The 12,016-nt window shown below is 44.3% G+C and overlaps 1 protein-coding gene across 1 annotated transcript; it reads right to left on the bottom strand.

Moving 5' to 3' along the window:
- Positions 1 to 1,368: 1,368 nt before the first annotated feature.
- On the bottom strand, positions 1,369 to 2,076 carry LOC125542484 (non-specific lipid-transfer protein 4.1-like). Its single transcript, XM_048705537.1, has one exon. It carries the CDS (start codon positions 1,976 to 1,978, stop codon positions 1,631 to 1,633), a length of 348 nt encoding a protein of 115 aa, XP_048561494.1. The 5' UTR covers positions 1,979 to 2,076; the 3' UTR covers positions 1,369 to 1,630.
- Positions 2,077 to 12,016: the final 9,940 nt, after the last annotated feature.

Raw genomic sequence — 12,016 nt, 5'->3', positions numbered from 1 at the left:
AAAATGGCCTTTTGGCTGCTCTGTGGATGGGGTGGTTGATGTACAATGGGCTAAACCGGACATTGGTAGAGTGAAACTAAATACAGATGCTTCGGTGGTTGGCGAGGAAGCATGATCTGGTATGATTCTAAGGGATCATGAGGGTTCCATTGTCTTCACATCATGCAGACACATACAGGGATGCGGTGACGTTCTGGAAACCGAACTCCTGGCACTGCGAGAGGATATATGGTTGGCGTTGCAATGGAGCAACTTACCCTTGGATATTGGGTCAGATTGTCTTGAAGCGGTCAAGATGATAAACAGACGCAGCAGCAACAAATCTAAGCATGCTTTCATTCTCGGAGAGATTTTCAGTATACCTCCGAGGAGGCGGTTACTGCGGCCCCTTGGGCTCGAGGGCCGTCGTGTTCGAGGCGGAGCGTGCGGCTTGGCAGCGGGCGAGGTACGACCAGAGCAATGCCAGTCGCCACTCCTTGTTCGCCAAGAGAGACATGGCGCTGAACTTGGTCCGCAATGACCCAGACCACCGCCGCATGGGCGTTCGACTGCTCCGTGACCACCATGGAGATGGACGCGGGCGTCGTCGGTGCATTGAAGGCGAGCTTACCAAGATCAGCAAGGAGTGATCGCTTAACGACTGCTTCACTAACACCGGTCGTGGCAGTGGCTGCAGCGGCCCTCCACACGGCACAGCAGGAGGTGGAGCGGCTCCTCCACGAGTGGCAGGCAGCGGCCCCGGACAAGGCAGCCGCGGCCCTCCTGCGTTGTTCCGCCCCTGGAGGGACGATGATGACGACGGCGACGACGGAGACGTCGGTATGGCAGGGCCGGGTGGCCACGTGTATGAGGTGGTCGTCCGGTATAGGGTTTCGGTTTCCTTTCTTGATTTTCAGTTAAACGGTCAAATATCGACCTTTTTATGTAAATTATATCCGTACTTGAATGAAATCCGTCCGGTTTGACCAAATATCATGAGGTTGGTTTGAATGGTTGGTCGGATGTATGCGGCTAGCATTGGATGGCGTCCTCCTACATTCGTGTCTGCGGACTAGTCCCTGACCCAAGACCACGGACGGGTGCGAGAAGAATTTTGCTGGTTGCCGTTGAAGATGCCCTTATAATTAACAGCAATGCTATACGGACGACAAAGACAGACGATTCATGCACGACGGTGAAATCCAGCCGCGCATGCATGTGTACAGGAGAGCTAATGGCCGCCCAATTTTTAATCGTCTTCACATCGTCTACACTTTTGTCGTCCGTACAGCATTTCCGTATAATTAAACACCGTAAGAGGTCCTATGCAGTCACTTTATTTTCATCATCTCTTACGGTTGTCATGTGGAGTAAAATACCGGAAAGAAATAATTATAAGTACAATCCATATACTGAAAGTGTACATGGTACAACGTACGATAAAGTCTCGTGCCTCCTCAAAGGGAGTGAAAGTAAAAAACAACAATAGTACGACAGTGGCCGGCCATGCAGAGCTGGGTCAGCGTACGCACTCCTTTCTCCCTCACACGGAGATCAGATCAGAGCGTTTATTCATATGTATTTGTGACCTCAGCATACTCAGCAACGACGGATGGCGCTATATGCGGCAGCCATGGTGGGCAGTGGTCGATTAGCGAATAGTAGAGCAGTCGAGGGAAGGGCTGATGGCGTATGGGATGCTGACGCTGCACTTGGAGGGGATGTCGGCCGCCTTGCCAGCGTTGAGCCCACCAGCAACGCTCTTGATGCAGTTGCATGTCATTTTCTTGTCGGCAGTGCTCCGCACTGCGCCGGCAAGTCTCCTGACGCCGCTGCAGCAGGCCGCAGACGGGTTGGCGCCGTTGCCGCGGGCATAGGAGATGCAGGGGCTCAAGGCCGAGTTCACCTGACTGCATGAGATGGCCGCGTCGGTGCCTATGAGGAGCATTGCCGCCACTAGGGCAACCAGCACAACCTGAGCAACTGCAGCACGGGCCATCTCGATCTAGCTAGCAATAGTAGTGGTGGTGAGCTCAGCTGTAGAAGATGAGATAACTAGATTTTCAAAGTGATTATACTGGTGATGAGTTTCGTAGGGGGGCGCATGGGCTTAAATAGGGCTTCAAACCAACATGGTAATACCACCTATTGTGTCCAGATGGATAAATCCGGTTAGTGAGAGTCAGCACATAAATTTTGGTTGTTGGATGTTGGAATTGGTTGATGGATATATTAATGCGTTTTGGAGATGATTGGATGTTGTATTCGGCAGCTGATGGATGGACCAGGCATGCATGTGTGCATTCTTTCAGTCCAGTGTGGTTGATTCGTGGCTTCGTGCACGGCTGATTAATAGCGACATGTACTCTCAAAATCACCGATCCTGGAGTAGTTGATCAATAAGTTCGTGAACTAGACTAGTGAACTACACCATATGATGACGCAGGTGGTCCTGCAGTGTCGGCGATCGAGTACCTTGCCCTACATTGTCCCCTTGTTACAGTTTAACATTCATTGATGCCATATCAAGAGCTACATTTTAACTAGAGTAGTACTCCTTCCGTTTTTATTTAGTCCGCGTATTAGCTTTGGTCAAAGTCAAACTTTGTAAACTTTGACCAAATTTATAAACAAAAATATAACATATACGATTAGAAATCAATACCATTAAATTTTTATTGAATGTGCTTTCACATCATATAAATTTGTTATGGTCAATATTTATATTGTTCTCTACAAATTTGGTCAAACTTTATGAAATTTGATTTTAGTCAACTCTAATATGCAGAGTAAATAAAAATGAAGGGAGTATTGATTTAGATTATATGAAGACAGTATCTTTCAGGTAAATTTGCCGTGTATTATGATGCTGTCAAGTATTGCGTCCACAGATATAAATCTGATTCGTGTGAGCCAATGCATAAATTGTGGTCGCTGGATGTTGGAATCGGTTGCGGGGTATTAATTAATTTTGGAGACGGTTCGATGTTGGGCTCGGCGGATGGATCGACCAAGCATGCCTAGCGGTGGAGTATGCTTGATTAGTGCGTGCAGAGAAGATTAGTAACGCCATGTCCTCTCACAATGATCGACCGTGGAGTCTTTGGGTGCATTAACTTGGTGAGCTTGGCGAGTGAACTATACCAATCTGTTGGTGCATGTGTCCAGGGCGTCAGTCGGGCCTCAGGGGCCAATGGTGCCGGTTCGTTTGACCCCTTTGGTCTCGATTCCAAACACTATTCCGGACCAATAGGCCTCGCTCTTGGCCCGCATCCTTTGGTCACGGTTGGTGACTGGAACCGGGACAAATGTGGTCCTTTAGTCCCGGTTCTAATCACAAACCGGGACCAAAGGGAAGCCTATATATACCCCTTGCCCGTGAGCAGAGCAGTGCACTGCTCTGTTTTTTTGGCCGGCCATGGGAGTACTTTGTGGTGCTCTAACTCACCTCCTATGCACATGAGGTGTTTGATGAAACGCCCGAGGTACACTTGTGCTTTCTTCTCCCGGATCTCCTTATCGAAACTACATTTTCCTCAAGATTTGTCTAGGTTTGGCGGTCCGTCCTGTCCCGTCTCCATCCTCACCGCCGTCGATCGCTCGCGCCGATCTGGTCGCCGGCACCACCGTGGTGAGCCTCTTGTTCTTTTCTTCTTTCTAAAAGAAAAAAAGTTCTTACTTGTATGATTTAGATAGATACTTGTGTAATTTTCTTACTTCTATTATTGTTTGTTATTACATAGTGCGATGGTTTTGGTATTCGCCTCCGTCGGCCCTCGTCCTGTCTATGATTCAGATGTGGTATATATTATCTTTTATAACTATTTGGTTCATTTAGTGTTTATGACAATTATGCTGACCAACGTGACATAGCTTTTTTTTCTCTAGGAGGTATGTGAACCGGAAATTCCAACCGACCCTATTGTCGAGAGGTTAAATTTAATTGAAGAAAAAAACAATTACTTGAAGGAAAAAAAAATGGAGGAGGAGAAGATGATATTGGACTTGCATGTTGCGGATGTCGTCGATTATCACAAGATCAAGATAGATGCAATACACTTGAAGATAAGAAAATATGTCATTCATACTGAGACTTGGTATCATTATGTCGTTGGATCAATTGTTACCTTAGTTGCGATTATGATCGCATTTGTAGTTGCATTGAAATATTTTAGATAGTTTCAATGTATGGTTTAATTAGATGCTCTTGAGAGCTATATGTTGTTCAATTAGAACTATGTATGTACTCTGGTTTTAATGTGATGATGAACTTCTATTAATTTGGCCACTTTTGTATTCATGATGTTCTATAATCGTTTTTGACAAACTTAATTATATATAATGCACGCAGACGAACCGACAATGGATGTATGGTAACAGACGCACCTCCGAGTACATTAAGGGCGTGCATAATTTTCTCGAAGTGGCTGAGGCAAACAAGCAAAATGGTTTTATGTGTTGTCCATGCCCTATATGTGGTAATACGAAGTCTTACTATGACCGAAAAATACTTCACACCCACCTGCTTTATAAGGGTTTCATGCCACACTATAATGTTTGGACCATGCATGAAGAAAGAGGGGTTATGATGGACGACAACGAAGAAGAAGAGGATGATGACAACTATGTGCCTCCTGAATACGGTGATGCTGCAACGGGGGAAGCTGAAGATCAAGAGGAACCAGATGATGTGATCGATGATGATCTTTGTTGGGTCATTGTTGATGCAAAGAGACAATGCGAAAGTGAAAAGGAAAAGTTGAAGTTCGATCGCATGTTTTTTTGACTAAATACTGTGAGGCTAAAGCCCCACAACCCTTTATTCAAAACCTCCACCACAAATTCTAGCACAGTCTCTACAAATTAAATATGTACATAAGCTAAGAAAACTAGGCTAACTAAGAGCTAGAGCTTACCTATTTACATGCAATTAATTACAAACAAAATGATTACAACTAGCAATATGATCAACATCATTGCAATGGACAATATAGTCCAAAGTGGACGCATTAGGATATTTAAAGTAGTGCTTTAATCCATTGCAGCAATAGTGGTTTCACATCAGCCTTCATTCTGTGGGAGTGTAAAGTTATATCATGAATGAACTTGGCCTTCCATGCTCCAAAAGTAGGCCTGATGTGCCTAGAGATTTTGTCATTCCTTGTAGTCCATATACTCCATGTAGCCAGAAACACTACCTCAAAGAAGAAGGGTTGTCGAAAGCCTCTTTTGGCAACCAGAATGCATTTTATGATGGACATCCCACCATGCCACTGTATTTGTAGATAATTTCATACTCTGGTACTGAAGTTGCACTTAAAGAATAGGTGATCTATGTCCTCATGCAGGTGTGCAACACACATTACGTAGGTTATCATCATCCTCAGGTCTCCAATGTCTTTTGAGTAGCATATCTCTTGTGTTTAGGCGATCATTGAGCATTAGCCATGCAAAGACTTTGATTTTCATGATGCATTTTCACTTCCAGATCCACTTGGAAGGGTCATCATCTGGCAATGTGGAGTGCATGAGAACATAGTAGCTTTTGGCAGAATAACTACCTTTTCTAGGAATCCATGACCAGGAATTAGATGCAGTGGGATCTCTCTCTAAAGCTCGAATGTCAAACTACAAGGTTTGAAGTTCCTCCATTTCCTCGGGGGACAATGGAAGTTGAAATTATGCTTGTATGTACAAATCCTCTATGAAATCTCTAACTGAGATTTTATCATCCATGGTGAAGGAGAATAGCCGTGGAAATCTCTCTTTCACTGGGATGGAGCGCCCATTGAGAAACCATGAATCATGCCAGAAAAGTGCAGTGTCACCAGAATTAACTGTGATAGTCAAATTTTCTCTATAGACATCATTAATCTTCGTAATATATCTCCACCATGAGGATCCACATTGAACTGTTGCATGTGGAACAACACCATTATAATAGGTGTCCCATATCAATGACACCCATGGGATATCTTCCTTGTTGTAGAATTGGTGGAGGTGCTTAGTGAGGAGGGCTCTGTTCTGGATCGAAAGGTTAATAATACCCATGCCACCCTTATCCTTAAGTCCGCGGATTTCGAGAAAAATGCAAATGGGCTTTAAATTCCACCATAATATATAAACTGGCTATATAGACGCTACAACATTATTTCACCCAGCCCACCAAATATACTAAAAAACAAATGGACTGGCTGACATGTGCGCCAGTTGGTCGAAGCCTAAGCACTTTCGCAAAAAATAAATATACAAAGGATGAATCCTAAGAAAGGCTTTGTATTTACATCCAACGACCGACATTCCTCAACTCGTCTTCTTCCCCCAGCGCTGCCGGGACCGCCTGCTCTAGACTCCGCCATCTAGCGCGCTATTTTGGCGCCTCGCAGTGAAACGCTACCCCACCGAAGGCCAGGACACCCCTCCACTCCTCCACACCGCTAGTTATTATCTGTCGAGTGTAGGCCCACCGCGCACCCGAACCAGTCAAGTTTCCCACTCCTCTCCGTCTGCGACTCCACTATCGCGTCTTGCCCATCTCTAGGGCTTTCCAGTCTAGGGCCTCGCCGTCGTCCACCGGCCTTGGTGCGCTCTGCACTGTGTGGTCAATATGGTCAACAAACAAGAGTCATTGGAAGATGACTGTACGTGGAGAGCCTAACAGTGGGGACGCACCGCGCCCATGGACGCATGCATGCAACTGCATCCTTTTTACCTTAAAAATAATGTTTTCTCCCCCTGACAACTGGGACCCACCAGCTACATCTTCGCACGCAAGAAATTGCGTCCTTATTACGGGCAAAAAATGATTCTTCCCCCTGACACTTGGGACCAACCAGCTATATCTTCGCACGCAAGGAAGTGCATCCTTATCCTCCTTGGCAGTTGGGACGCACATGGTCGAAGCGTACATAGCGTTGTTTGTGTACATACCGGTCGATCGATCTGTCTGCCACGATGAATCGTGGTCGAGTAAGGAGCGGTAGTAGTTCATGCAGTCTAGTCAAAATCATGTACACATACGTACAACCAGATGCCAAGAAATACGGTCATGTACGTACATACGGGCGGGGTCTCGAACGCGTGCTTGCGCATACGTACGGCTAGGGCTCCTGTACATGGAGAGGCAAAGGACGGCAGCAATGACATCCTGTTCATCAGAAGCCAACCGGTTGGTTCGGAATGAAGAAACTGCGTCATGTTCATGGGAGGTGACAGAATGCGTCGTATTCATCGGGAGGCAACGAAATACATGGTGTTCGTCGGAAGCCAATCGGCTTGGTCGGAACAGCCGAAATGAGGTCTGACATACCACAGAATGGAGGAAACTGTCCTTCCGTTCAACAGCGTACGATCGAAATGGGGCCTTGTTCATAGGGAATGGTCTAGCGTACCGCAAAATGGAGGAAATGGAATTGTGTTCGATCGCGTATGGTCGAAAGATGCTCCTGTTCATCCACCCCCAACCGGCTGGGGTGCGGCGGCCTCCTCGGGGTCCTATTCATCCAGCGGCAACGACCTACTACCACGGGGTCCTGTTCATCCAACCCCCACCGGAACTGTTCATCCAACCCCCAACAACGCTCACTGTTCATCAAGAGGCAGCAGGTTTATCAGCTTCAGTTAGCAGCAGTAGTGAAGGAATCACTCGATCAGGTTCAGTTAAAAACCCGGGATCAATCGATCGCTCGGGTTCAGTAATGCGTAGCCAGTGCAATCACTCAGATTCAGTAAATGAACGGCTTGCTCGGGTTCATTTAGAGCCCAATGCCTCGCACCCACGCGGGTACGTGTACGAGACATGCAATCCATTGACATGTCCATTTTGCATCATATTTTCTTGCTGTTATTTATAATATTTTCATTCATAATAATTCTTTTTGGAGTAATTCTAATACCTTTTCTCTCATAATTTGCAAGGTACACACCAAGAGGGAGAATTCCGGCAGCTGGAAATCTGGACCTGAAAAAGCTACGTCAGGCTACCTATTCTGCACAACTCCAAATGAGCTGAAACTTCATGGAGATTTTTAATGGAAAATATAAGAATTATTGAAGCAAATAACTACCAGAGGGGACCACCAGGTGGGCACAGCCCACCTGAGCGCGGTAGGGAGCCCAAGCGCGCCCTGGTGGGTTTTGCCCTCCTCGGCCCATCTCCGGTGCCCGTCTTCTGGTATATAAGTCACTTTTACCTTAAAAAATAAGATAAGGAATTTCGGGACGGAACACCGCCATCTCGAGGTGGAACTTGGGCAGGAGCAGTTTTGCCCTCCGGCGGAGCGATTCTGTCGGGGGAACTTCCCTCCCGAAGGGTGAAATCATTGTCATCATCATCACCAACAACTCTCCCATCTTGGGGAGGGCAATCTCCATCAACACCATCTCATCTCAAACCCTAGTTATCCCTTGTGTTCAATCTTGTTACCGGAACTATAGATTGGTGCTTGTGGGTGACTAGTAGTGTTGATTACATCTTGTAGTTGATTACAATATGGTTTATTTGGTGGAAGATTATATGTCCAGATCCATTATGCTATATAATAATCCTCTGATAATGAGCATGTTTATCATTTATGAGTAGTTACTTTTGTTCTTGAGGTCACGGGAGAAATCATGTTGCAAATAATCATGTGAATTTGACATGTGTTCGACATTTTGATAGTATGTATGTTGTTATTCCCTTAGTGGTGTCATGTGAAAGCCGACTACATGACACTTCACCATATTTGGGCCTAAGGGAATGCATTATGGAGTAGCAATTAGATGATGGGTTGCCAGAGTGACAGAAGCTTAAACCCAAGTTTATGCGCTATTCCGTAAGGGACCGATTGGATCCATGAGTTTAAAGATATGGTTAGAATTTATTCTTAATACTTTTTTCATAGTTGCGGATGCTTGCGGGAGGGTTAATCACAAGTAGGAGCTTTGTTCAAGTAAGAAAAACACCTAAGCACCGGTCTACCCACATATACAAATTACCAAAGTAGCGAACACTAATTAAGCCAACATGATGAAAGTGACTGGATGAAATTCCCGTGTACGCTCCAGAACGCTTTGCTTATCATAAGAGACCGTTTTGGCCTGTCCTTTGCCTAAAAAGGATTGGGCTACCTTGCTTCATATTTTTTACTACTATAGTTTCATGCTCGTTACAAATTATCTTGCTATCAAACTACTCCGCTACTTGCAATTTCAGCACTTGCACACATTACCTTACTGCAAACTACTTGTCATTTCCTTCTGCTCCTCGTTGGGTTTGACACTCTTACTTATCAAAAAGAGCTACAATTGATCCCCTATACTTGTGGGTCATCAAGTCTATTATCTGGCTCCGTTGCCGGGGAGTGAAGTGCCTTTGGTAAGGAAACATTTTATACATTGTGCTGAAATTTTTTGTTACTTTTTACTATGGAAAAGAGTCCTTTGAGGGGTTTGTTCGGGGTATCTTCACCTCGTCCAGAACCACAATTAGCTACCCCTCAACCTACTGCACCTACTAAAAATATGGAATATGAAATTCCTTTGGGTATGATAGAACAACTGCTAGCTAATCCTTATGCAGGAGATGGAACCGAACATCGTGATATGCACTTGATATATGTAGAACAAATTTGTGGATTGTTTAAGCTTTCTGGTTCACCCGAAGATGAAGTTATGAAAATGGTTTTCCCTTTATCTTTGAAGGTAAAAGCATTGGCATGGTATAGGCTATGCGATGATATTGGATCATGGAATTGGAATCGTTTGAAATTGGAGTTCCACCTAAAATTTTATCCTACGCATCTAGTTCATCGTGATTGGAATTATATATATAATTTTTGGCCTCATGAAGGAGAAAGTATCGCTATATCTTGGGGAGGCTTAAGTCAATGTTATATTTATGCCCAATCATGAGCTCTCAAGAAAAAAATATTATCCAGTACTTTTATGCTCGGCTTTCTCATAATGATCAAACCATGATTGATACTTATTTTGCTGGTTCTTTTATGAAGAAGACTATTGAATTCTGGTGGGATATATTGGAAATAATTAAATGCGACTCTGAAGATTGGGAACTTGACGCAGGTAAAGAGTCAGGTGATGTATACTACACAACCTTCTTCTTGTAGACGTTGTTGGGCCTCCAAGTGCAGAGGTTTGTAGGACAGTAGCAAATTTCCCTCAAGTGGATGACCTAAGGTTTATCAATCCGCGGGAGGCGTAGGATGAAGATGGTCTCTCTCAAACAATCCTGCAACCAAATAACAAAGAGTCTCTTGTGTCCCCAACACACCCAATACAATTGTAAATTGTATAGGTGCACTAGTTCGGTGAAGAGATGGTGATACAAGTGCAATATGGATGGGAGATATTGGTTTTTGTAATCTGAAAATATAAAAACAGCAAGGTATAGCAAGTGGTAAAAGTGAGCGTAAACTGTATTGCAATGCTACGAAACAAGGCCTAGGGTTCATACTTTCACTAGTGCAAGTTCTCTCAACAATAATAACATAATTGGATCATATAACTATCCCTCAACATGCAACAAAGAGTCACTCCAAAGTCACTAATAGCGGAGAACAAACGAAGAGATTATTGTTGGGTAGGAAACCACTTCAAAGTTATCATTTTTGATCGAACAATTCAAGAGTCCGTAGTAATATAACACGAAGCTTTTCTTTCCATCCAATCTATCCTAGAGTTCATACTAGAATAACACCATAAGACACGAATCAACCAAAACCCTAATGTCACCTAGATACTCCAATGTCAACTCAAGTATCCGTGGGTATGATTATCCGATATGCATCACACAATCTCACATTCATCTATTCAACCAACACAAAGAACTTCAAAGAGTGCCCCAAAGTTTCTACCGGAGAGTCAAGACGAAAACGTGTGCTAACCCCTATGCATAAGTTCACGAGGTCACGGAACTCGCAAGTTGATCACCAAAACATACAGCAAGTGGATCACGTGATTTACCATTGTCACCACAGATAAGCACATGCAAGACATACATGAAGTGTTCTCAAATACTTAAAGACACAATCCGATAAGACCACTTCAAAGGGAAAACTCAATTCATCACAAGAGAGTAGAGGGGGAGAAACATCATAAGATCCAACTATAATAGAAAAGCTCACGATATATCAAGATCATGCCAAAATCAAGAACACGAGAGAGAGAGATAGATCAAACACATAGCTACTGGTACATACCCTCAGCCCCGAGGGTGAACTACTCCCTCCTCGTCATGGAGAGCCGGTATGATGAAGATGGCCACTGGAGAAGGATTCCCCCTCCTGTAGGGTGCCAGAACGGGTCTACATTGGTTTTCGGTGGCTACAGAGACTTGCGGCGGCGGAACTCCCGATCTAGGTTTCTTTCTGGAAGTTTGGGTATATATTAGAGGTGTTGGAGTCGGGAACAAGTCAGGGGGTTCCCCGAGGCGGCCACGAGCTAGGGAGCGCGCCCAGGGGGTAGGGCGCGCCCCCACCCTCGTGGTGGCCTCAGGACTTTTCTGCCCATCTCCGGTACTCCGTGGGCTTCTTCTGGTCCAAAAATGATCTCCGTGAAATTTCAGGTCAATTGGACTTTGTTTGATTTTCATTTTCTGCGATACTCAAAAACAAGGTAAAAACATAAACTGGCACTGGGCTCTAGGTTAATAGGTTAGTCCCAAAAATCATATTAAATAGCATATAAATGCATATAAAACATCCGAATTTGATAATATAATAGTATGGAACAATAGAAAGTTTATGTATGATTGCGTTAAATCTTTTATAAATACCGATGCTTTTCAAAAGTTTAGCACTAAATATGGACTTGACTCTAAGATAGTAGCCTCCTTTTGTGAATCATTTGCTACTCATGTTGAACTCCCTAAAGAGAAGTTGTTTAAATATCACCCACCTATTAATGAAGAAATTAAAGAACCGGTACCAGTTAAAGAAGAAACTATAGTTCATAATGTTGATCTAGTTGTACCTTCTACTTATATTGAGAAACAACCTTTTCCTGTTAGGATAAAGGAACATGCTAAAGTTTCAAC

This window comes from Triticum urartu, chromosome 3 (assembly GCF_003073215.2).
Source record: "Triticum urartu cultivar G1812 chromosome 3, Tu2.1, whole genome shotgun sequence".
Taxonomy (NCBI): Eukaryota; Viridiplantae; Streptophyta; class Magnoliopsida; order Poales; family Poaceae; genus Triticum; species Triticum urartu.
Note: the sequence above shows the minus strand (reverse complement) of the source record. Positions and strands in the feature narration are given on the sequence as shown.

Bases quoted from the DNA above. Each gene is read 5' to 3' on its own strand.
- LOC125542484 (XM_048705537.1), bottom strand. From the start codon at position 1,978: ATGGCCCGTGCTGCAGTTGCTCAGGTTGTGCTGGTTGCCCTAGTGGCG.